This window comes from Stylophora pistillata, chromosome 4 (genome assembly GCF_964205215.1).
Source record: "Stylophora pistillata chromosome 4, jaStyPist1.2, whole genome shotgun sequence".
NCBI classification, from domain to species: Eukaryota; Metazoa; Cnidaria; class Anthozoa; order Scleractinia; family Pocilloporidae; genus Stylophora; species Stylophora pistillata.
The window spans coordinates 15,090,717-15,116,441 of NC_142522.1; the positions used below are offsets into that span (position 1 = coordinate 15,090,717).

The window sequence follows — 25,725 nt, forward strand, 5'->3', positions numbered from 1 at the left end:
TTTCACGCGTGCTCCGAACGACGGCCTATGAGCAAGAGACCCTTAGTTGATAGATAATTTCGAGGATATTAAACGCGAAGGATGCTGTGACAAGACAAGAGTGTGCGAGGAGATTCGCAGCACGCCCTCTCCAAGTAGTACTTTTCTAGAAAAACACTTAAATTTAGATAACAACCAGATAGAGCTTTCTGGAATTCTTTTCAAGTTTTTGAATCATTTCTTTAAACTGTAAGAGTGTCCTCGATCTCTATTAAATGCAGAAAATTTTTCGCGATCTGACGCGATCTTAGCACCTCGGGGTTTTCCGGAAGGAGTCGCAATGTTTCCGCACAACGAAGCCTGTTCCGAAGATTTCACGAACGCAAATGAATCCCATCATAAAATTATGCATTCGAACGCCAATGTTATCGTTGTGTATACTTGAGTGGTATTCTTGGATTTGAGGTCGCTCATGAATAGAATGACGAACATTTGAAAAATTAGTTTTCACCAATAATGCCAGGTAAATTGCGAAGACAAGATTACGACCTCGTCGAAGAAGCTTACGACAGTAAGTCCCCAGTGCATAACGAAGACGCGTTCGATCATGGAATTGCCTTCAAAGTTAAGGTACTGCAGCTTTTGCCTTTTTTAATTTAATCTAAAAGCGTAACCAATGAAAGACTAGTCGCTGGACTAAATCATTTTGTAGGAGTTTCTTAAAAGGGTTCTTAGATTGTTTCCGTTAGCTTTTGAATGTTAGCTGTCATTATTAATTTCAGTGGCAGCAATTATAAATTGGTTCGGGACAAACGCAGATGTTTACGCTTTAGAACTGTGCTAAAGGTGTGAATAATACATATTTGTCTTCTTTATTCTTTCTCACAGTATATTGGAACGAAAGAAATCCATAAACCTAGCAGCAGAGCTGAAATTGTCACTGCTATGCGACGAATACGGGTAAAGTGGGAAAACCTCCGAGTTTTGTTTGATATCGTTAGATAATTACCATTTTAAGAATTCTTTGCGCGTATTTCTGTAATATTGCGTCCAGTGAGCTGTTTTTATGATGTAGTTTAGGGCGGTCTTTTCTGATACAGATTCCGTACTCTTTTTGTTATTATGAAATTAAATTTAAACTTTCAAAGAGTTGTCAAGACTATGCATGTCTCGCCTGAGGCAATGAGTCGCCCTTGACACTGACCCTTAAGGTTTTCATCACCAAAAATTTTTTAGTGAACTCCAGGCAAATTTTCGATTAAAACTGTAAGTTTAGTTTCAGTGTCAAAAAATAATTAGTTTGGATGGTTAAAATTATCAACTTATTCCTTTCAGTTGATGTTTTTTAAGTGATTATCAATGAAAAAAATTTGGTAGATTAAATTATTTTTAATTATTTATTCAGCATAATTCTCCCAAAAATGTGTTACTGCAGCAGAATGTTTGTCTGATTTTGTAATTATTCATTCCCCAGTATGAGTACAAAGTTTATGGTGCCAAGAAGGAAAGGACAGAACTCTCAATTGCAGTGAGTGGAATTAAAGTGGTTCGAAGGGAGGAAGGCAAACGCAGCTGGATCACACATCATGTAAACATATTTTTTTTTTACCATGCTTGTTTTACAGTGGTTTTTCTTGACTGGCTGGCTTATATTTAGATGTCTGGCAATTTCCTGTTGTTTTGGCTCAAAAGGATGTCGAGTGGCAGATCAATCTTAGAAAAAAAACTGTTGTGATGTTCACATGACTGACATTTATTTGGCAAAACTTGGTCAAGTTATGTCCCCTTTACCTTTTTTGCCTTTAAACAACCTTACTATTTGCATAATGAAGTTTACAAGAGAAGCTGCACGTGTTGACTGTAAGGTTGACGAGGTAAGACAAGGTCAGAATGGTAAAAAAATTAATCTCCTTGAAAGACCAAAGTTCTCAGAGTTCCATGTAACCATAAAATCAATGGAAGTTTTTCTCTTTGGTTTGTTTCAATTTGCTGGATGCAAAATTGTTGCAGCATTTTTAGACACTCCAGAAGTTTCTTTTAGAATTCTAAGGATTCATAGCTTAGATTGTTATTTGAAGTTCATTCTAGAAATTTTTTACACCCAAGTCAAAATGTTCATTGTGGGCTAGTTTGTGAGAAAATTCTAATGATGATGGGTGTTGGCTAGGGTTAAGCTTTGATCTAGCACCTCTGTACTAATTTGTGGACATTGCTAACAACAGAGTGAGGTAAAGTGAGAAATTAAGCCAAGTGGCTAGATGGCTGTGGCTTTTGCCCAGTTTCTTTAGCATGAAGTTATTTGGAGTATTATTAAAATAAACTCCCAGTGGTTGGAACATCATTTTATTGAAGCTCATCTAGGAACAGTTCATCAGGTTCTCCTGACAGTTTTATTCCACCCACTTGTACTCCTTAGTGGGCAGATACATGTTTTATTGAAATGATACTTCCAATTTGTTTCAGAGAAAGAAAAACCCCTCTGTGGAAACAGAAGTTATGCAATACCCCATTAACAGGTAATGAAATGACGAATGGCTCATCATTAAACATGGTTCAAACTTTATAAGAAACACAAATTGTAAAAATAACATTGCCAGTTTATCCCAGATCTAAGTGGTTGACATTTTCTCTAACATTTCAGAATTTTCTATGTATCGCATGATTCCCAAGATCTGCAGATCTTTAGTTTTATTTCAAAGGATGATGATCTTTTTAAATGCAGTGTATTTAAAGCAAGTAATAAGGTAAGAGTATTGATTTCTGATCTTAACAGTACTTACAAATGCAACTGCATTGAGCATAGGCTGTTTTATCAAGATATTATACCAGTATTAAGATTGCAGACTGAAGGAACCTTCAAGTGTAGCATTCAGTGCTTGTAGAGGAAACACCTTGTGGTACTCTCTAATACATGCTCTTCCATGAAGAAGCTTCTACAACTCAGGCTAAACAAGGAAATAAGCACTCCTTATATGGAAGAACAACTCCCATTCTACTCCTCTCCCTCTCATCTTTTTTGAAGTAGTATAGATACAAAGAAACCAGTTTCTATTGTCAGCATGTTTTTAATTTATTGAGCTTCAACTACGTACAGTGGCACCAGTACATGTAGGACTAAAGTTTCTTCTCTGTTAAGCCTCTTGCAGTTTTTCTGTCTCTCGGTGCTTACATTTGCATGTAGAATGTTGTACTTTAATTGTCATCTAAGGATTTATCTGCTGAATTTGGTCAAAAGAAAGACATGGTAAGTGTTTAGAAAAGGGAAAGTTGATTAGGGCAATTGTGTCTTTTGATTAAATAATCCCTTAGGTTTTTGTTTTAACATTTGTTGAGGTTGATCTTGTAAGTTGTTTGATTATATTTTTAGGCAGATGCTGTACACATTGTGAGAACAGTAGGCCAAGCTTTTGAGGTGTGTCACAAGAGAACACTCAGTCAAGTGGCTCAAGAAAATAATTTAAAGAATGAACAGGACAAACTAGGTAAGTAGTGGATCAGCAAGAATTGCCAGAAATAAAGGCTTCATTCAGGGCGCACACGTGTAAGAAACTGGTATTAACTTGTGATGGTTTTCTAACCCCCAAGTACAAATCAATAATTTAAGTGTTTCTAATGGGAAAACTACAGTTAGTACTTTGTTTTTTAAAAAACAGCACAATATGTGGAGGAGTTAGGGCATGCAAAGCCTTGAAGTATTGATATCTACAACGTGCATGTAGACTTGATATCAATCACTTATGCCATGACAACTAAGTGAAATATTATGAGTGGCTTTTATTCTCATTTCCTCAGAGAGTGATGGGCCTGCAAGTGATGTACCCATGGTAACAGAAGGGACAAATTCTACTGGGGGACAGGTGAATGTTTTTCTTGCTATGGACAATGAGTGAATGATATTTTGCATTTACTATGTGAGAAGTTATCACCAATTACATGTAGCTGTAAAAATGTCTTAAATGTCTATTTCATATTTTGTTTGGAGACGTCTATGCAGTAGCAAGAGGGCCTTTATACAGTGTAGCTGCATTAAACTTTTCACCACTAAGCAATGCCGTAATGGGGAAAGGAGGTTTTATGGAATTTTACATCTTCACTACAAAAGGGAAGGATTAGCAAACATTTGGTGTTTTGAACAAAACGTTTTGGGCTTAAGGCATGTAGGGAATGCTTGAAATTAATATTAGTTGTCCTTGTGGCCTTTTCAGATTGATTTCTCATCAGACTCGGTGTTGGCTACTAAGGATTACCCACCAGAGGCAGATGCTGGTATTGCACCCTTAACAATTCAACAGCTGCGTCACATATATCAACAGCAGCTGGATCATCAAAGGCAAGAGACAAAGGCAGCCCAGGCACAGATAAAGCTTTTGACTCAGCATCTTGATGATGAAGCTGCAGCAAGGCAGGTTCTCCAGGTACAGTGCGATAACATCTGATTTGTCATTTTAAGGGTTTTATTCATGAAATTTTTTGTTTGTGCTATAATTGCAATTTTCTAATCTTGGTCAAATGGAATTTGTCCTTGTATATACATGTAGGGGTACTGAACATCGTAAAATACAATTTATGCTCAGCTGATATGTTGCAAATGGTGGTAAAATGAACCCTTAACAGCCTAACATCAGTATGTATATTCTCCATACTGTTTTCCATACATTTCTTATGGTGCTGACAAGGAGAATTTTTTTAATAATCAAGAGCTTCCTTAGTTGATGATCATTTCCTTTATTCTTGTGACCTTTTAAGTATGATTCAGGGGTGATAAAGTAGGGAGAAATTAGATGTTAGTGACTCTTACAGGGTCAAAGGGTTAAAAACCAGTAACTTTGCCATCTGTGTCCTTTATACTGAAAGATGGAATTTCGTTTAAGTTAACATGCTTGAACTCTTAGTGTATAAAACTACTTCAGGTAGAGTGGCCTAATTGGATAAAATCTTGCATTTGGATAGGTTAACAAAGCAAGGTACTTGGTGTGAAATTGCGAGTTGAAAACAAGACTAAGTGATATTGTTTTGTATCTTTTTGTTTTGCTCCTGGGATGAAAACAAACAATTTTATTGCTGGCTTCTTTTTTCTTATTTTCATTCAATTATTATGTGATTCAAGGACAATCAATCACTTGACTTGTGAATTCCACATAAATTCCGCTTGAAAACAAATACTGAAATTCCCTCGTCAGGTAATTAATTTTCCCAAAGAATTATATGTTTTCTAAATCATTTGTTCCCCAAGTAGACTTCACTGTGAAAAATTTATTTTCTAATGAGTACATTATTTTATGTTAGATGGTTAACTAGATGCATATTATATTCTATAGAACCAACTAGACCAAGTGCTCAAGCAAAATAAGGACTTGATAACAACAATAACACAGTTGGTTGATCAAGTTCAGACTATGCAAAATCAAATGCATGGTCGTGGTGATTCTGGTGTAAGCCTAAGTCTGGATATGGATGGAAAGATATCTTCAGGATCACCATTACACTCACAATTTTCATCATCTGGTGGCTCCTCTCCAGTCAAGGATGGGTTGTTATCAGCAGCAACAGCTGCTCAGAAACGTCGCATGCTTGGTGATCCTGTATTTCCCACTATTCCTCCTCCAGCTGTGACTCCAAGCCCTGTGATGTCACACAGAAGTGTGATGGATCCTCTTGATGGTAGTATTTCCTCCCTACAGTCAAGCAGCAAAGTTGCAAGTGCAGAATCTTTTGTGCGCAATGCAGTCCCTGAAAGCAGCCCACTTCCTACCCTTGTGGATTTGAGCTCTTCTGATCTTGAAATGGTTGAACCAAGACACGAACCTTTCCCTCAGCAGTTTCTACAGTTCACATTTGACAGTGGCAATTCAGCCAGCAATGGTAGTTTAACACAGTTTAATGGAGTAGGCAGCAAAGCCAACACATCTTTACCACCTCAAAACAGCAGTGGAACAGCTCCTGTTTTGAATGGCTCCTTTTGATATCAAGTTTGACAGATAGTCTTCAAGTTGGCAGTCGTGGGGAATGCTTATCTTGGTACAACTCTTTTTAAGATTTTCAAGATAGCTATTTTTAATTATCTTTCTTCTGAATGTAGTGGAATGAAACATCAAGTCAAATGCCCAGGAATGAAAGATATCACTGACAGAAGAAAGTGAATTAAATGGCCATAAGAAGGGTACAGGGTCAATTTTAAATTTTGTACGGGGCACATCTCTAACCAGTGATTTGCCTTGCATTGTCTGCGATTACAGTAGAAGGATCCAGATATGTATCTGTGGTTGACAAAAAAGAATTTACAAAAACTACCTAGTGCACTAGGGAATATATAATTAATTTGTCAGACTCAAACCTAAGTAATGACTGAAAGAAGTTAACACTTCTTATTGCTTGAGAAGGGATGGTGACAGATCAGAGGGTGAAACTGTCTTGAAAAAAAATTTGATGACTAATGTCATACTTAACGGCTATGCAACAACATAAGCAGATTGGTGGCATGGCAGTCATTTGCAGGGCAAAAGGTAGAAGTTTGTCAGTTACATCTTTAGTGAATGGTTAAATGTTTGCCCATATTAGTAATAAGGATGCACCCAATAGACATGTGTGGGCTGCTAATGGACAAATATAAGAGCAAAAATGCATGTAGTGTAATTTTTCTCACAAGTTTTGTATTAATATTTTCAAATTAATTGTATATAACTCACAGTCACAGAAGCCTAAATTTGTGCAATGTATATCCTTTATTTTTAAGCTCTGAATTTATGCATTGGTATATTTGTACAGCTTTATTAAATATGTCACAGTTTTACCAAACTTTTATATTATTGAAAAAAATACTACAAATTTCTTATCCCATTTGAAACATAAACATTTTGTACATGCAGATGCAAGTATGAGCACTATTTTTCCTTAAAGTACTTGTAAAATAGTGGGCAATTACCCTGAAAAAGCTGAGAATGCATACGTTTTGGGAATTATGCTCTTTAAGGATTTCAATTATTTTTTATTCAGATACTATTGTTAATCAAAGTAGAGGAAGTACTGAGAATGAAAAGTGCATTTGTGGGGTGCTTTTTATTCTGATATCAGTCTATCTTTTCATGTGTAACTGTTCTCTTGAAAACAGTCGAATGAAATTGAGAAATTTTAGGTTATCAGTATTTGATGTTTTGACTCTAAACAAGAAAAGTATTTTAATATAAAGGTGGCCAAACAATCCAACACGTGACATGATAGCTACAGTACCACTCAGTAGTAAGTTGATGGTCTCAACTTGGAACTCAATTTATTAAACTTCATGATTGTATAGAACTCTGATTTACAATGCCATTATTCCAGAGCTTGTTTTACTACAATTTTGATATCATAAATTAGTACCATTACAAAAGTCATTCAGATTTATTCAAGTAGCTTTGTAATGAAATGACACAGGGTTATATTGCTAGCAGGAACTGTCAATTTTGTATCCCATTCTAGTCCTAGCTTATGAGATTTGAATATTTTTGCATCTTCAATACAGAGGAAAAATTGCATGTTATCATGACATATCAATGGCACATGGTAATATTTAATCTTTGATCACAAGTTATAACAGTACATGATACATTTTTTAAATTACTGAGGATATTTAAACTTAAAATATTCTGGAGTGAGGGAACACTAGTGAAGATGGCTTTTATTGCAATGAATGAGAGCACTGAGTAATATATAGAAAATAAAATGAAAATTTAATGAACATTGATTTAAAATGTGTTACTTATTTAAAATAAGTTATTTAAGTTACTTATTTAAAATAAGTTACTTATACAGGGTTACATGGATGATAAAGACACAAGAAGAACAAGAAACCTTTTGCATCTCTAATCCCCTTCCCTTGAGCAAATTGAGACTTCACTCTTTTGTATCAATTGCAACACTTGATTAGCAGGAAGTGAAACCTTTAGTATCAATTGATTTTGTCTGTCTTCTATCTGTTTTCTTTTTGGTTGGATGGCCCCTTTTTCAGAAAACAGTTTACCACTCCCATGCCACATTATCACCCTATTTCCATGATAAGGCAAGGATGCAGCAAACCCCTGTCATGGTGTGACAATTTTCTAAAGCCAATTAGCAGCCACATATAAGTATCAGGACTTTTGTTCCTGAGCTTTGGTTTCTTGCATTGTGACCTGTGTTGTTCCAGCTCCTTTAGATTATCCATTTAACTAACAAGAAACTTCCTCTTAGAATGTGAACACATTTTGGTGTTATCACAATATACTGGTAACCAGCCAGTCAATCTTGGAAATGCCAAAAGAACATATCACTCCATGCACTTAAGTGAAATCAGCAGTAGAGGTTTGCACCCAAGAGTTAGTTGCCATTGTCATGGCAAGACAGCCAGCTGTTTGTAGTTTTCAGGGTTAAAATAGGCAGTCTGAGACTGCATGTGGCTACTGATATAGCACAATTTTTATAGCATTGAAAAGATGATTGTAGAGTGACACTAGAAGGTAGTGAAGATTTCTATTCACTTGAAAAGTAAGAGAGATGATTCAATAATATAGTGACTTCTTGACATTCAACTAATAATTAAAGGGTAACAAATTATCATATTAACAATAATAATAGTCACTTTGATAACAGTATTAATAGTAATGATAACTGGGATACAAGTCATTGAGACATACATACATACATACTTAAGGTATCAAAGAATAAACAACACAAATAATACCCTAAAAAGGAAGTTTAAGAGGTTAACCCTATGTAAATAAACTTCCAAAGAAATAAAATTTAAAAATGTATGCTTATAATAAAATCTAAGATGGATAAAAACCTAAGAAATACACCTGTATAATTTAAGAGCTGTTTTGAAACGTGTTAAGTTACCTATCTCAATGACATTGGCGGGCAGGTCATTATATTCACGAATGATTTTAACAAAAAAAGAGTATTTATGACAATTACATTTTGCCAATTTAACCTGCAGTTTGTAATTGTGGTTGGACCTGGTACGTTTTGAAGCAAATTTAAAAAAATCACAAAAATGAAGGCAATTCAGCCCGAATACAAGTTTATAGCATTCTACCAAGGAAAAATATAGCCTTCTATCAGTCAACTTCGACCAATGTAACATTTCACAACAATCTTCATATGACATCTCACCCCTTTGCTGACCTAAAGTCAATCGAGAGGCTCTTCTCTGAACTTTCTCCAAGAGAACAATATTTTTAACTAGGTAAGGGTACCATACTGGGAAAGCGTACTCCAGGATTGGTCTCACAAGAGTCTTGTACATAGTGGAAAAGATTTCCTTGTTTACAGAACCGATTGTTCGCTGGATTAGACCAAGAACTTTATTGGCCTTATTGACGGGCGACCCTAAAACCTCGAACGACGGAATGCCAGAATGACGGAATGACAGAATGACGGAATATGACCCAAAATCCTAAAACCAGGAACAATGGAATGACGGAATGACAGAATATGACCCCAAATCCTAAATCCAGGAACGATGGAATATCACCCCAAATCCTAAAACCCGGAATGGATTTCAGGACATGTTGCACGAAGTTTGTACAAAGACATTCAAGCACTTGGCTCATTCATCCCCAAGACGATAACGAACGTGACTAAAACCAAGTGTTGATTTTTTTCCCTTTACTGAGTGTTATGAGTAATTATGAACCATTATGCATGAAAGGTAGCTGCGTTGTAAACCTGTTTAATTATCTTTTGTTGTGCTAAATTTGCCTTGAATTTTAGCAATAATAATAATAATAATAATAATAATCTAATATTTATATTGCGTAGATTAACATGTGGATATGATCAAATGTGCATCACAACACTTTTCGGGGGACTTTGGCCAGACTGCATCAGCAGTTTACAAATAATCGAAGGAAATTTATTAGAAGATGGCGGCCTAAAAAATGTGCACTCGTACGCCCTAAATACGCCGGCACTGCAGGCTAGGTTTACAACGCAGCTACCTTTCAGGTATAATGGTTTATAATTATTCATAACACTCAATAAAGGAAAAAAAAAAATCAACACTTAGTTTTAGTCACGTGCATTATCGTCTTGGAGATGAATGAGCTAAGTGCTAGAATGTCTTTGTACAAACTTTGTGCAACATGTCCTGACATCTGTTCCTGGTTTTAGGATTTGGGGTGATATTCCGTCGTTCCAGGTTTTAGGATTTGGGGTGATATTCCGTCGTTCCAGATTTTAGGATTTGGGATCATATTCCGTCATTCCGGCATTCCAGCATTCTGGCATTCCATCGTTCCTGCTTTTTGGGTCGCCCATCCCAGACGCTCAAATACTGTGGGATTTTGATTTTCTTTGACTTTCTTCGAGGGCGAGCTTCGGTCCGTTTGGATGGATTTTCGATTGGAAGGTACTCGGAGAATCGCGCATCTTTTGACCTTAATGCTGCGAAGTTTGAAAGTGGAGCGTGCGATTTTCGGGGTGAAAATCGCTCAGGCGCTTGAACCCTTTCAAAAAAGGTTTCCACCCTTGTCTTTCGTTAGATTAACGACGAACTCAGACTTATTCAAAATTGCTGAAAAAAAAAACATTTTTGAGGCAAAGGGACGACTTTACATGCACCACAGGTAAAGTAATTCAACGTTTATTTATCATTTATTTATATACATTGCCAGCAATATATCACTATAGGTGAGGCAAACGGTAAATCTGGTACATTCACTATAAAACAACAGTCGGTTACACAGACATATTGTATGGGCACAGGGAGCCCAGACAAGCGACAAGTCTGGTTGAATGTATGGGAGAATATTGAAGAGTCTTATTATCGTAAACTTATATCTTGAAATGTCTGAGTTAAAGCTCAAAGTAAATGAAAACCTACCTCACTTGCTGTGTACGATTTGTCGTTTCTGTGGCTCAAAATGGCGAATTTGAGCAATTTGGTGGGTTTTGCGTCGACTGTTACCATACGTTATAAGGAGACAACTATACGTTATAAGGAGACAACTATACGTTATAAGGAGACAAGCTTGTCTCCTTCTTATAAAGTATAGTAACAGTCGACGCAAAACTATGGCAAAACCCACCAAATCGCTCAAATTCGCCATTTAGAGCCACAGAAATGACAATACACAGCAAGAGAGGTAGGGTAACATTTATTTTGAGCTTTAACTCAGACATTTCAAGATATAAGTTTACGACAATAAGACTCTTCAATATTCTCCCATACATTCCTTCACATTTCGAATAAACAACCAGACTCGTTGCTTATCTGGGCTCCTTGTGTTGTTAGTAGCAAGCTCATCAGCCAGGTCATTAACATAGTTCCGCTTTGCTGCATTACACTCTTTCTTAACAGAGTTGTTCAAAGTGCGCCATCTCATCCACAAGAAATCTGTGTTTACTCACTTTGCCTTCCTGAAGAGATGTTTTTTCTTCCGACAGAGCTGAATGAGTTCCGCTGAAACCCAGGGAGGATTAAATTTGTTGTTGTCTCTCATAATAATGCTCATTATCATTTTCTTTGGTCCCGCAGTCAAAAGCATTTCATATTTAGCTCATCAATTTCAATGTCTGATAGATCCCTTTTGCAGTTTGTGCACTTCAAAAAGGTCTGAATAGCATCATTAATGCCTGTGAAGCTTAAAATATTGTTCTCAGTTTGAAGAAGTATTTAACAGACTAGCTTAGTTTTGCATAACCTTGACAAGGTTGTTAGATGACAGTTTGCTAAGGCAAGGTAGTGTGGTTATCTAATAGTAGGGTAACTACGAGCTAATGTGACCATATAGGCAGTCTGTTCACATATGCGAAGTGCTGTGACCATGTATGCTAGGAAAGCCCCAAAATGGGTTCTTATGCTAGAAAGCTGAGTGATTTGATAAATTCAGTGGACATTAACTTTCCAGTTGAGTGACTTGACTCCAACAATGATTACAGCCCAGAGGTCACTTCCACAAACATTAGTCTTGATCAGAAAAACTTTCACTCGGACGATCACACTCCCCAGAGACACTCTTTGTTCATTAAGACTTCATATGTGTTAATTAGTAAAAAGAAATTAAAGCCAGTGATTTCCCAAAATTGGAGTGATTATCTCATTGGTTAGGGAAACTTAAAAAATATTTTGCCAAGCTGTACATTCATAAGATCATTGAAAGCTTTGCTTCAAGTACTTATTGCATTTGTTTGTAAAAAAAAATCATTTTTGAAGACAAGACTAACTGTACAAACTAGATGAATAAGCACAGTAATAAATCTAAAGAGTTTTCATTTTTGCAACAATAAAATTCACTTTGGACTCAAAAATGTTTTCTTTAAACCCACAAAATCACCTAACACCAACACAGCTACATGAAATTATCCATATTATCAGAAAGAAAAATGAAAATGTTCCATACTAGTAAATTAGAATTAATGTAAAACATTTTTTTCAAAGTTGTTCTGAATAACATTTCATAGGTGAAAGGATTCCATCCATGAATGACTTCTGTCAGCCTGAAGTTTGTAGTAAATGTATCTGACAATTACAAGGGGAAAACTCCCTTTATTTGTTCTATTAGATGTTTCTTAATTGACTTTTATGCCACGAAAAACACATCCTCACTTGTTGAATTCTTTGGGTGTTGGACTTCAATTCCATTAATTGGTCAATTAAAACTGAGAGTAACTTCGACTGTGGTTGCTTTCTTTAAAAAGATTCCATGAAGTACAATGTTTTGTTTGACCAATTGGAGGATATAATTTAAGTTTCCATTTTGTAAACTGAATGGTACAGTGGATGTTCCTGTAATGTTAGATTAAAATGTGATGTATCTTGTAGTCATCTACCAGTTCTATAAATACCAGTAACTTAAATACAATAATTAGTACAACAAGCTACACAAACTGCAACAGCAGAGCTCAGTGATAATAACTATTAAAATTTAATGCACTTTCTCCCTTCTTAAGGCTGTAAGCCCACCACATAACCTGCAGACACCTACATACACATGCATAGTTGTGGCCTACCCTGTCCATGAAACATGACAGACCACTTCCCTTAGTTACCACAACGTGATTTACAAAAAAATTGAGAAACAAACTCTGCAAATTGAGCAAGAAATCATTTATTGAAGTCTGCTATTGTAAACTATCATAATTTGTCTGTGTCATGTAAATCAACATCACCATTTTTCCCCTAGAGCCTTAAGCTTTGGCAAATAACAGTTCTGCTTGTCCTTAGCAGATCACATTTCTCAACTTTTCCCTGAAGTGTTGATCACGTCTCCTTCACTGAGACCATTGAGTTTATGAGTATGAGAAGATTTTGCAGTGAAGCAATCATGTCTAAACATGTGATAACATCAGTGAAGCAATCATGTCTAAACATGTGATAACATCAGTTTTGATCAGACAGCTGACCAAGTCTTCACCACTAATTAGTACTAAAAAGCCCAACTAAACCTATATTTTAGAGTTTGTATGTGAACATCAGAGTTGTCCTTAGTTTGTGGTGATGATTAGCTACTGGCAGGCTGAATGTACTCTAGTGGACTATGTGAGGATGATGACAAGGATGATGCTGAAGATGGCTGCTCCACAGATGATGAACCAGGTGTAAGGGCACTGGAATTGGCAATGCGTTCAACTAACAAGGCATGCAGATCATGAACAGCCTCATTGTGCTGTAGTGACAAATAGAATGATAAATACTATTACCATTTGGCTACTGCAAGTAACAATTATGTTAATAATTGATTCAGAAACAACAAAAGTACATGTGATTAAATTACCTAAATGGTAATAGGAAATACTATCATTGACTAAGTTGAGCAGAAGTACTGGGCACTATTCTGAGATTCTATTTTCGGCACTCTTGAGTATTTTACCCTCAAAATTACAGAAAACAGGAAGATCTAAGATTGTAAGTCGGGCTACAGGCGTTAAGCTTTCAGTTGGACTGATATCTCATGTGTAAATCTGCCCTTTTTAAGACGCCTGTTGACGCCCATGTTACGAAGGAATTTATTTCCTTGGTCAGCTATGCACCCTAGGGTTCTGGAACTCCAATAACTACAACACTTTGCTACTGACTAACACATGCATAAAGCCCTACTGCAGAGCATTGTTTACAAGAGCAGTTGTGTTCTTCTCTCAAACTGTTCACTACAGTTATTTCATATGTATTCATTGGGACTGATAGCAGGAGGACGCTATATCTTTCTTTTGTGTGTTCCCACTTAGGCCATGCTAGTGAGGTCTGGGCCCCTCAATCTACTGTCCATCATTTACATATTCTAGAGGGTGTTCAACGTTGGGCAACTCGTTTCATTTTGAACTGTAGTTATAAGGTATCGGAAAGACCTGACTATAAGTCCTGCTTAAAATGCTAAAACTGTTACCATTATGTTATTGGCACGAACTTTGAGACATCTGCTTCTTCTACAAGTGTGTGCATAAGTACTACAATATTAATGTCAATGAATATATCAACTTGATCACTGGCCATACTTGGAATGCCAACAACTTTAATTTGCGACCAAGTTGTGTTTGTACTTCCTTATTTCGTGAACAATATTCCGTTAGATATTCAGGAAACTATAGCTCTTTCTACCTTTAAAGACCCTCTATTTAACTATTTCTTTCAGAAATTTATCATTAACTTTGACACATCTAGAATTCAAACATGGAAAACAGTCTGCCCACATTGTCGCTCAATTAATAGAAAGAACTGTTGTTGATTATGTATGGTGGTGCTAAATTTTTTACACACTTATAGGCCATAACTGTATCTCTAAGTTGTAATGTCTGGCTCACTGACAACCAGTTAAGTTGGTGCAATAGGGGAGAAATAATTGTCACTGAGGGAGTGTATAGTCAGGAAATACTGTACTAAGCCCTGAATAGATGGTACTTCTAATAGTACACATGTACCTGAGGGATGGCTTCTAAAATAATTTTATTTGTCTCCTACATATGATAGATACTGACACCAACACATTCTACTTTCAGAATAACTGAAGGGTAGTTTTGTGACAAGAGTGATTCAAAAGCCCTGTCTATAGACATACTGTATTGAACAGATATCCCTAAATTATTGAATCACAATGATGTAGATTACCAGTGTAGCTTTCACTATAATTAAGCTGGTACTTTTCTCAGACAAAGCAATCATTGACAATGATTCAGTTTGCATTAAATACATCTGCCCTGTACATCGTGACAATGTTGAATACAATTGATTACCCTCTCCGAAATTTGTATCAGATCAGTACAGGTATGTATTCCTTTTATCTTATTATAAATCAAAGCAATCAAACTCATAACACATTGTTTTCCAGCATTTTCACCAAAGTACATAATATCACCTTGACTATATGGTGCCTACCCTGCTGGCAGAGGCGTTTATTTGTTAACTTCCCCTACGGTCCACATAAAAATAAAGTCCTCTGCGCTCGGCCCATTAAATCTTCTTCAAGCATGCGCCTGGTAATTATCCAAGTTTGTGGATAATCTGATTTGCAAAACCGATCAGAACCTGTTTTAAACACGTTTTTATGCGCACGCATCCTACAAAGTTGGCCGAGTACTACCGGGAACTAATTTGTTTCTAAGCAACAGGCCGTGCATGCTCGAAGAAGATTTAACAGGCCAAGCGCAGAGGACTTTATTTTTACATGGACCATAGGGAAAGTTAACAAATAAACGCCTCTGCCAGCAGGGTATATGGTGCCTTGATTGTTAGAGTAGGATCACGATCGAATCGTCTTTGCACATGGTACTCGATCACCATTACAATGATTAACAAACATCGCATAATGAGACTTGAATTCTTTTGCATAATTATATTATTTCTTTTGCAACATCATTTTTTTGTACACACAATGCTGATTCATTGCACTTTTGTTGTATACATGGTGCTACTTTGTCCAATACATCATCATATCGGACACCACGTTATTTGGTACCAAACAGACATTCCAGCGTAACAATATGCGAATATAATATACATACAAAAGCAACAAAACTAATGGAACAAATAGAAAAATAGCAGCTGATAATGTACTCTGTTTGAGCAAAAACAACAAATGTAAGCTTAACAATCACAATAATGGTCACATAAATATAACAATTGCACTTATCCTCATTCTGATGAAAGTCCAACATGGCATCTTTGTTTTTTTTTTCCTAGAGTTTGATCACAAGGCACCTTGGTTTTATCAGCAAATGTTCTTCTGTCACTCTGTCCACATTTAACTCATTTGATTTCTGGTTTGATTCTGATGAGACCTTCACTAAATCATCTGATTCTTTTGCTATTTTGAGTTTGCAGAACGACCCATTTTGAAATATACGCTCATTACACACATCATCTTTTGGAGTGGGTCTACTGCGAACAGTGTGTGGGTCTGTATGTTTGAGCATACAAAAGATGATAATTGACATATCCACTTCAGTGTGTCACCAAAACGGTTGATTTGGGGGTCTCGTTGTCTTCAAATCTATCTTGGAACACCCCTTTGCAGAGAGTTGTAAATAAAGCCAATAAGATTGTGGGTTTCCTTCATCCTCGGAGACCCAGGGGCTGAGTCGATTTCAAGTTAGGGCATGGCACTGAAACTTTGGCACTGAAACTTTGCCAATCCCATGAAGTTATTTCGTTGCACGGGCCACGCAGGTATGTTGGGCAACTGGCGCTTTTGCCTACGTAGCTTTCTGCTTTCTGTGCACGCCAAAATCTAATCTTAGTAGTAGTCATTCACAATACGGCCAAGGTTGCAGAGAACGTTAAGTTCGTGGACGACCTCCAGCAGGTGATAAGAGAAAGCTGAGCTGTGTTTCCAGTTAGCTAATTAAAATCTGAACAAAAACTTATTAACGAGAACATCGTGGGAAGGAGAGATGTTTTCGGGCAGTTACCGAAGGGGTTTGGGAAGAGTTTAATCTTTCAACTGCTGTCTAGAGTGTTGAAATTCTTGAGCTAGGAGGGCCACGGATTCTCTTGTAGTCCCTTGGTCACCGTCATTTCACCTCTTCTGTTGATTGTTGAAGACCAAGTTAAATACCTTTGATCATTGGGACTCGATCCGATGCTGTTTTCAATGGGAAAAACAAAACCAAAGACCAAGAAATATTGGATGGAAAGGGCAGGTTTGCTTTATTGCAAATGTCAGCTTCGTAGTACAGGGTCATCTACCCACATCTAATAAGCAAAAGTTTCCGCGCTTAGCTTTTCTTTTTTTTCAAGCGAAGATCAGATCAGATTTTGGCATGCACAGAAAGTTGCGCAAGTACCAGTTGCTCGACATACCTGCGTGGCCTGTGTGACGAAATAACTTCACGGGATTGGCAAAGTTTCAGTCAGAACAAATTATGCAAAAAATCTAGAAAGATTTAAGCTTAAATCTCGTTTAACGTTTAAAGTGACATATCAATGACTGCAACCATCGTGTTGTATACAAACCTCGCAAACTTTAAAACACGTTCTCTAGTGATACCTGCGAAAGTATTCAGTATAATTTCCGGTAAGATTTTCGCGGACAATCTGATCTCTTACATTGTGTGGTGAGACTGAAACTTTTCACCTCAAGCAAATCTCCGTCGCACGGTCCAAACAAACAGCGAGCAACTGAGCTACTAGTATATGTCCGTGTTAAAACACACGAAAGGACTCTAAAGCACACTTCACTCTGATTGGGCAGAAAAACACAAAGATTTTCTGGTACCAATCAGATGGAAGAACGACTGCAACCATATGGAACTAGTCTTGTAAGACAATGTCCCCAGGGGCTCTTCATGCCCTAACTTGAAATCGACCCACTGCCCCTGGGTCTCCAAGGATGGGTTTCCTTAAGAGGAATGTTGGTGCAGGGTACAAGGAAGTCTTTTCTCATCTGTACAAGGCCTTGGTTAGAATATGCTACCCCTCTCTGGTCACCATATTTACAAAAGAACACTGATGCTCTTGAACGAGTACAATGTAGGGCCTCGAAATATGCTCTGCCAATGTCATCTAGGGACTCGCCGTACGAAGAAAGACTGGGAATGCCTGGGTGGTCCAGTCTTCAGTCAAGGAGATCTTATCTATCCTTGCTAGAGTGTTACAAGACTATTCATGGTCTTAATGGCCTCCACTGTTATGATTATTTTTAACTTAATAGTTATGTAGTATATACATTTTATATTTTAAGTAGGGAGCGTCCTCGATAGGGATAACCTCTGACACTTCTTTTTTATGTGTGCACATACTGAATTGATTAATTAATAAATCTTCAACATTGTGGAAAGAAGGTTGCTCCGTTATTACATGTCTGCGGTATTCCCCATTGCACGTGACTGAGCTTTGAGGAGGAGAAATACGAGGGTAAACCTTTAGTTGGTTGCCCAACTAATTAAGAGGGAATTGTATTGTAAGATATTTTACAGGATGAAGACATTAAGTTCTCTTATTCAAAAGACTAGTTACTTTATTAGCTAGTTGTTAAGATGGTTTTGAGGTCACTTGAAACAGTTTAAAATTATTTCTACTTTTTGATTTTGAAGGATGCAAAGTGCAGTAAATTGAGGTTTCAAGTAGGTCTTTACAAGCCACTCATGCATGTACTAATATTTAGAAGATGGCTCCCTACCATTCTAAAGTTGTTGCTCATATAACAAAGTAGGCAGCATTTTATCTAGCAGCTGGCTTCGTCTCGAAACCCTGACTTTTCGTTAAGAAGAGAGTGCAAAAATTCAAACAATTCTACAATACATTGTACATACCTCACTTGATGGCTGTGCTATGGTCAAAATGTGTACGACCTTTTGAGGATCCAATTTGGGAAGAATGTACCATAGCAAACGCAGAGTGTGACGCATTACACTTGTGTGAGGTACCAAGGGAAGAAGAAATTGGTCAAACACCGCATCACAAAAATCAAGATGTGTAAACTCTTCTTGCCAAGTAGCTAGTGAGCTGATCAGAGTGTGAAGGGAGACTTCATCCAATGCTCGTTCTTGACATGTGTTGGCAAACCAGGGCAAGATGGCAACAAGGGTGTGTCTGCAGCCACATTGATACAATACACATTATTGGTAAATAATCAAGTTCAATCACAAGAAAAATTAAACCTATTCACCCCATTTATGAAAAACTTTGTCACCCAGTTTTCTTGAAAAATTGATTTGCTCTGTATCAAGTGGAAAAGTAGAAAATCTGAAACTTAGTTTCTTCATACTTCTTCCCCATATTATTGTCAAGAAACAGTTAAATAGAAAAGTCCCCTGCACAGTGTTGTAAAGCGCATTAGAGCATTTACATGGAAATGCGCTATAGAAATTGATCTATATTATTATTATTATTATTATTATTATTATTATTATTATTAAATAGGGCTTCATTAACAAAAAAAAAATATTTACAATCTCTTTGTAACATCTTGAGTGAAGATCCTTAGTTGAAGTTCTATTCTCTCACTTGCTAAACTTGCAAATAATAAACTGGTTTTCATCTTCTAGTTGGGGCTCTAAATCAGACTGTCTTTAATTTTCATAATTTTTAAATGATTATTTGTGTGTGGTGCCTGACCATCAACCAGAATTACACTCTAAACATCTACATAATTTCCAACTATTGCACCCCAAAGATCCTATTACAGTGCAGTATGATTTTATTTATTTATTTAATCAATATTTAAACAGGGACATCACATTTATCATAGCTAGTTTAAAGAGAGCCCTGCAAAACAAAATTTGACGGTGCAGAGTTTACACATGAAATTAACAGATAAAAGGTAAAACTCATTGAACAAAATAATACAAAGTCTACTAATTAAATCCAACTAATTAAATCCGCTTAAAAAAACCGCTTACACTCAGTTTTAAAAGTTTCAAGGCTTTCCAGTGATCTTATTGCTTTGGGCAGATTGTTAAAAGTGCACCCACCATTATATCTAAAACTGCCTTGATATTTACTGCTTTTGGCCAAAGGAAGACGAATCAAATCCCTATGTCGAGTATTATATGTATGATATTTCTTAGCTTGAGTAAAATCACTTAATAAGTAGGAAGGTGCCATGCCGTTCATAGATTTGAAGACCAGCATGCGTTTAAGATAGTCTCTACGAGACTGAAGGCTAGGCCAACCAAGAATACGAACAATATCTGTTTCACTCACAGCCCTATTTAAGATGATACTCGCCACATGCCTATTAAGCTTATCAAGGTACCCTTTAGATACAGCCCCACAACTATCCCATACAACTGAGCAATAGTCAAAAAGGGGGAGTATCATTGCATTGTACAAAATGATACAGGATGACTGAGGCAAGATCTTTCATGCTCTACGTAACATTCCTAACCTAGACGAGATCTTCTTTCCCAGGTAATTAACGTGGGACTTTTGGTGATTCATTTTCCTCGAAAACTATTTTTTAATGTGGCAAAGCTTAGTAATGTTCATGAAGATTCTACAAGCAAACTCTGGGTTTTCTTACCTGTCTCTTTGATTAATGACATGAAGAAGATAACACCAAGCAAGTGTGAAGGCAACTGAGTTTGATGACGTAATTTCTGCAAAGTAGTCAATGAACTGGACAGGGTCCTCCATATCAGCATTGTCCTCATCAACAGGGAGTTTACTGTGCAAAGAGTGGAGGCTACTATCCACCATCAGAGACATGAGTATTGGAAGAAACTTGTGAATCAACTCTCCACTCTGAAATACATCCCATAGTGAAAATTATTAAGGAAAATTCTACATTTTAAGCCACACAGACATTGCAAGCATACAGAATTCTTTGACATAACTAACCAATCACTATCACAATTTCCTACAGTTTAACAATTCAAAGATAGTAATGGAAAATTACATGTGTACTAAGCCATGGAAGCTCTTACACTACTAGGAGCACATAAAACAAAAAAAAAAAGTACCACAAAAACTTACCAGTGCCACTTCAGTAAAATGCTGATTGCTGATCATCTCCCAGGCACTAACTCCAAGGTTCAACACTCGTAAAAGAAAACTCACATCTGAACTTGTCTGCAATATTTAATACACTGCTATGAGTCATGATCATGAAATATTATTGGTGATGGCTTTTCTCATTATTATAATAAACAGGTTTAAAATCCACTTTAAACTACGACAATCAGAGGCACTGTCTGCAGAAAACAGCCATGCAGTTTAAGAAACTGTTATTGTTTGATTGTTTAACTGGAAAATGTTAGTTACATATACATGCATAAACACAAATATTCTTATTTATTACACATAACACAAGAATTTTATTCCATAAAGCTCATTTGTAGAAATCTATATGCTTTATTTTCACATGTGAAAAAAGCCTATACAGCCAATCAGAATGGCTCCAAATTTTTCCTGTGAAAATGGAAGGCAGGGGAAAGCTCTAGATTTGTGTCCATTGGTTGCTCCCTAGATGAGTTTGTACAGCATCAAGAAAACAAGAACACATCAAGCAAAACACAGAGAGATGCCTCACTGCTCAAAAATTTTTCAGTTTCAAGTCACAAGCTGAGAGAGATTGGAAATATTGATGCAAAAGATCTCAACGTGTTAATAGCCAATTTTCTACTTTAAGTTCGAAAGAAAGACGGAGAACAATATGAACCTACATCGTTCAAGTCTTTTGTTTCAAGCTTTGATCGTTATTTAAGAAAGACTATTCCTCAACCATTATGGATGGAAAGGAGTTCCAAAAGACTAAAGAAGCTTTAGTTGCAAAGCAAAAGGAACTGAAGAAAGAAGGCAAAGGAAATAAACCAAATGCTGTACGTATGCTAACAGACAAAGAAATTGATAATCTGTATGGCCAAGATTTACTCGGTTGCTCTTCATCAGAGGTTCTTATTAACACTATATGGTTAAACAACACACAGTTCTTTGGATTACGAGGTTGTCAAGAGCACAGGGACATGAGATGGGGCGATGTTGAAAGAAAAGAAACAACGGATGGAACAACATTTCTAGAATATAACAAAAGACAGACGAAGACACCAACAGGCATGGATCCAAAAGACTCCTACACTGTAAAGCTAAAAATATTTGCTGTCGTTGGCAGTGAAAGAGATCCTGTCTGTGCTCATGACCTCTATGCTTCTAAAAGACCAGATGATCTGAAGACTCCGGATAGTCTGTTTTATTTAGCAATCAATCACACTACAAAAGCCCTGAAGACTCCAGATAGTCCGTTTTATTTAGCAATCAATCACACTACAAAAGCCCTGAAGACTCCAGATAGTCCGTTTTATTTAGCAATCAATCACACTACAAAAGCCCTGAATACTCCGGATAGTCCGTTTTATTTAGCAATCAATCACACTACAAAAGCCCTGAAGACTCCGGATAGTCCATTTTATTTAGCAATCAATCACACTACAAAAGCCGTAAACACAAAACCTTGGTTCAAGTCAGATCCCATGGGAGTTAACAAACTCAAGTCACTTATGAAAACATTGGTAGAAAAAGCTGGATTAGATGCTAAAAATCTCACCAATCATAGCGGAAGGTAAAGGATGATCCAGAAACTGAATGATGAAGGAGTACTGCCAATGCACATCATGCAAATATCTGGGCACAAGAACGTAAAGTCTGAACAACTACAGCACTCTATCAGAATGACAACAAAAAAGCATTTCCAACATTCTGAGTGGATATCCTGGAGTGCCAGGGCCATTGGGATACCAAGTGGGTATTTCTAGTGCTTTGAGTCTAAATGCAACTAAAACAGTACAGGAGTCGACAACACAGCAGCCCTTGACTCTTTTCCAAGGTGCTTCAATTCAGGGAGGAACTTTTAACATTTCTGTAAATGCCTTGAACGAAAGTCCCACTTTGACCTTGCATTCTCCAAGGTCCAAAAAAAACACCATTCTTTATCATTTTAGAAGACATTGCCAATAAGTTTAGAAGAAGATTTGCGTGTTTGGGGTTGTAGTAGACCTCAAGGAAAATTGATCCCGGCAACCAAGTTGTGTTTCGGGCTAGTAAATTTTAGAAATCACTGGCCCGGTGGCTAGTAGTGCAGGTAGCCAGGTGTCGAACCCTGCTTTATTCCCTTGATGTACATGTACTGCCATGTTTTCCATTGCCATTAAATTTACATTGTTAGCGAGTTTTTGTTTCTAATTTGTGTTCAGAAAATTATTTCAATGAAAATTCTCGTGTTATGTGTAATAAACAGCTCATGACATAGAAAGTGCTTTGTACGGGGTTTTATTCACGAGTTGTTTGTGTCAAAAGCTCTCACTTGCTCATACCTCGCTTGTTCGGGTTTTTGACACAAACAACTCGTGAATAAAAACCCTGTACACTGCACTTTCTATGACGTAAACTATATTTATTTTGTGTTTCAGTCCAAGTTTGGAATCTCTTTAATTTATGAGGGTATCTGACAACTCAAAAATATAAAGAACCATTAATGAAATGCATTACTGAAGTGCATATGTTTGCCACCCTATTTATCATATAGCAGATAGAAAATAGGTGAAGGTCATGCATACATGTGAATAACTGCACATAGAAATGCTTAAGAATTAAAAATACAGAATTATGAATAAACATGTAATAAATTACCTTTGGCAATGACTCAGTGTTAACAAGTCTTTGCAAAAGCTTAATTACACTCCTGGCAACAGTGTTGATAGCAAATGGATCACAGAGGATCATTGCAATATCTCTGTAAGAAAAAAATATTACTTTTAATTAGAATTAAAATACTGGAAGACCTGAAGGCTACTTCTATTGTGGTCCTCACTTGGAAAAAAAAAAGGAATACAACACAAGCTTAGCAATTGGGGTCTGCCACAGCTTCACCAAATTTCCTAGAAAATATTGCTTCTCCACCCTTTAAATTGCTTTTCCTTTCCATATCACAGGTAATGTTGTTTGACAAGAGATTATTATCAATCTACCTATCAGAAGCCAGAGCTTAAAATAATGGCTGGTTAATGGACAATGTAGGTTTAGTCTGGTCAACTCCTTGGACTGCCACACATTTTGTCCAATTGTTTATGCATATATAGAAGAATTTAATTCCCAACTAAGGAAAACTTTTAAATACAGCTGTATCATTTTTTTCTGCATTAAGTTCAAGGCTGCATGTACAATGTTAGCATGGTAAATATGCTTGTTTTGTAAGGGATGGGGAATTTATCGAGAAATGATGCAATGGATATTTGCATGGACAAAACTGGGTTGTGTCTGAACAAAAGTAGTTTGACTGGACAACTTTACAAGAGCCAACTGGGAAATTAGGATACATTTCAAACCTGTAAATTTAAGTACTGGACAGTTTCCATAGGTAGAATAATCAACCTTAACACTCCCAAAATCTATATAGCAACTTTTCCTTTCAGGTGCAACGCATTTCCACAAACTAAGACTATCATAACACCCTCTGATTGATCAGTTTGTCGCTCCTTGCTACCAGCTTACTAAAAAGTATACTTCATGTCAATGGGAAGCTATGTGTTGTCCACTTCTGAGAGTTCAAAGCTTGAGTGGAGAAGTAATTGAAACAGTTGTCAAACCTTTCAAACCCTAATAGTGACCGGCATCTAATTTTTCCCAACAAAATTAGTGCTGAATCATTCCAAAGATCTTGAGAATATAGAAAATGATTACCAACCTAAGATGCCTTGATTCTTAAATACTCCTAGTCAGTAACAAAGGAAATGTGTAGAGAAGAGTATTGAGAATGTAGGTTTTGATGTTAGGGTATTAAGAGTAAAGAAATGTTCTACTTTTATATTTTGATTTTAATATAAACAGCTCCTTACCCAAGAACCTGTTCTTCACTATGCTTTGCATGATCCAAGAATCCTTGCAATTCCTTTGTCCTTTTTCCTTCTATCACTTTTTCTCGAATACAGGCATCAAGACACCATGTAAATTTATGGCATGGATCAATGTCCTTAATGTCTTTAATTTCAAGATCATGCACTGCCATCAGTAACTCTGACCTAAGAGTGCAGTAATGAACTTCTTTGGTTCTTAAAAATAATGTTCTCAAAAATTGTAGCACTAGGTTGTACAGTTCAAGAGATTTTCCAATCATCTTAGCCAAGTTTTGTACAACTGGATTTTGTCGCCTTGTTTTGGATGGAACTGAAAAGAATGTGTGAGAATTCAAAGGTTCTGTGGAGAAAAGAACATTGTACTTTTCCTCTACATATTGGTTCAAAAGGGGACCAACTGCATCCCCAAACAATGCATGATGCTTGATCCAGATCTGCCTTTTCACCTCAATTGCACAATCTTGGTACAGCTTAGTGTCATTTGCCAGTTGCTCAAGGCATTCATCAGGGACTTTTGGAAGATATTTCATGACTTCCATCACGACTGGCCGGAGATGAGCCACGTGGATGAACGGAAAGCACTGATCAAGCAAACTCTTCAGTTTGTCCACTTCCAAAAGCTTCACTTGATCAAGCAATTTTTCACGCAAGTTTTCCATCACAAAACTATTGAACTGTAACCTGCGAACATCATGAAGGTCTAGAAAGGGCAAAGCAGGTTGCAGAGAAGGCAGCATGATACTATTTTCCTGTTGAAAATTCTCGATAAAGTTGACAGTTTCGAAATCTTGAGCAGCAGTTAGTCGTTGTGTAATAAACTCTGGTCCCGGCAGTCCTGCTTGGTCAAAACCAGCCATAACGATAAAAAATATGTTTAACCTTCAACAATTCTCTGCAAAATATTGAATTTCGCTAGAATACCCACGAAATTTAAGAGTTTTCTAGAGACAACTTTTTCGCCATTTTGGCGGACAACGGCCGAAGCCGAATGCGCATGATCTATGCACA

General features: G+C 36.8%; 2 protein-coding genes across 4 annotated transcripts; one reads left to right on the forward strand and one right to left on the reverse strand.

The window, feature by feature from the left end:
• The first annotated feature begins 332 nt into the window (after positions 1-332).
• LOC111322092 (carboxyl-terminal PDZ ligand of neuronal nitric oxide synthase protein) lies at positions 333-7,696 on the forward strand. The gene is made up of 9 exons (XM_022925141.2): positions 333-609; positions 868-939; positions 1,454-1,567; positions 2,443-2,495; positions 2,621-2,723; positions 3,347-3,461; positions 3,772-3,836; positions 4,185-4,394; positions 5,298-7,696. The coding sequence occupies exons 1-9, from the start codon at positions 496-498 to the stop codon at positions 5,940-5,942; spliced, it is 1,491 nt and encodes a 496-aa protein (XP_022780876.1). The 5' UTR covers positions 333-495; the 3' UTR covers positions 5,943-7,696.
• LOC111322079 (negative elongation factor B) lies at positions 2,307-25,724 on the reverse strand. Of its 3 annotated transcripts, none has more exons than XM_022925130.2 (6): positions 24,700-25,724; positions 23,495-23,597; positions 20,846-20,941; positions 20,394-20,614; positions 18,682-18,961; positions 2,307-3,197 (listed from the first exon to the last, which is right to left on the reverse strand). In XM_022925130.2, exons 1-6 carry the CDS (start codon positions 25,572-25,574, stop codon positions 3,183-3,185), a joined length of 1,590 nt encoding a protein of 529 aa, XP_022780865.2. In that variant the 5' UTR covers positions 25,575-25,724; the 3' UTR covers positions 2,307-3,182. The 3 variants fall into 3 exon arrangements, with proteins under 3 accessions (XP_022780865.2, XP_022780857.2, XP_088612712.1); XM_022925122.2 differs by lacking the exon at positions 2,307-3,197 and adding an exon at positions 12,841-13,604; XM_088756586.1 differs by lacking the exon at positions 2,307-3,197 and adding an exon at positions 15,629-16,437.
• Position 25,725: the final 1 nt, after the last annotated feature.

Excerpts from the sequence above, each read along its gene's own strand:
- LOC111322092 (XM_022925141.2), top strand. The coding sequence starts at position 496 with ATGCCAGGTAAATTGCGAAGACAAGATTACGACCTCGTCGAAGAAGCT. Across the intron at positions 2,496-2,620 it reads ATGCAATACCCCATTAACAG|AATTTTCTATGTATCGCATG; the intron begins GTAATGAAATGA and ends CTAACATTTCAG. Across the intron at positions 4,395-5,297 it reads CAGCAAGGCAGGTTCTCCAG|AACCAACTAGACCAAGTGCT; the intron begins GTACAGTGCGAT and ends TATATTCTATAG.
- LOC111322079 (XM_022925122.2), bottom strand. The coding sequence starts at position 25,574 with ATGGCTGGTTTTGACCAAGCAGGACTGCCGGGACCAGAGTTTATTACA. Across the intron at positions 23,598-24,699 it reads AGTGAAGAACAGGTTCTTGG|AGATATTGCAATGATCCTCT; the intron begins GTAAGGAGCTGT and ends TTTTTCTTACAG. Across the intron at positions 20,942-23,494 it reads ACACTGAGTCATTGCCAAAG|ACAAGTTCAGATGTGAGTTT; the intron begins GTAATTTATTAC and ends TAAATATTGCAG.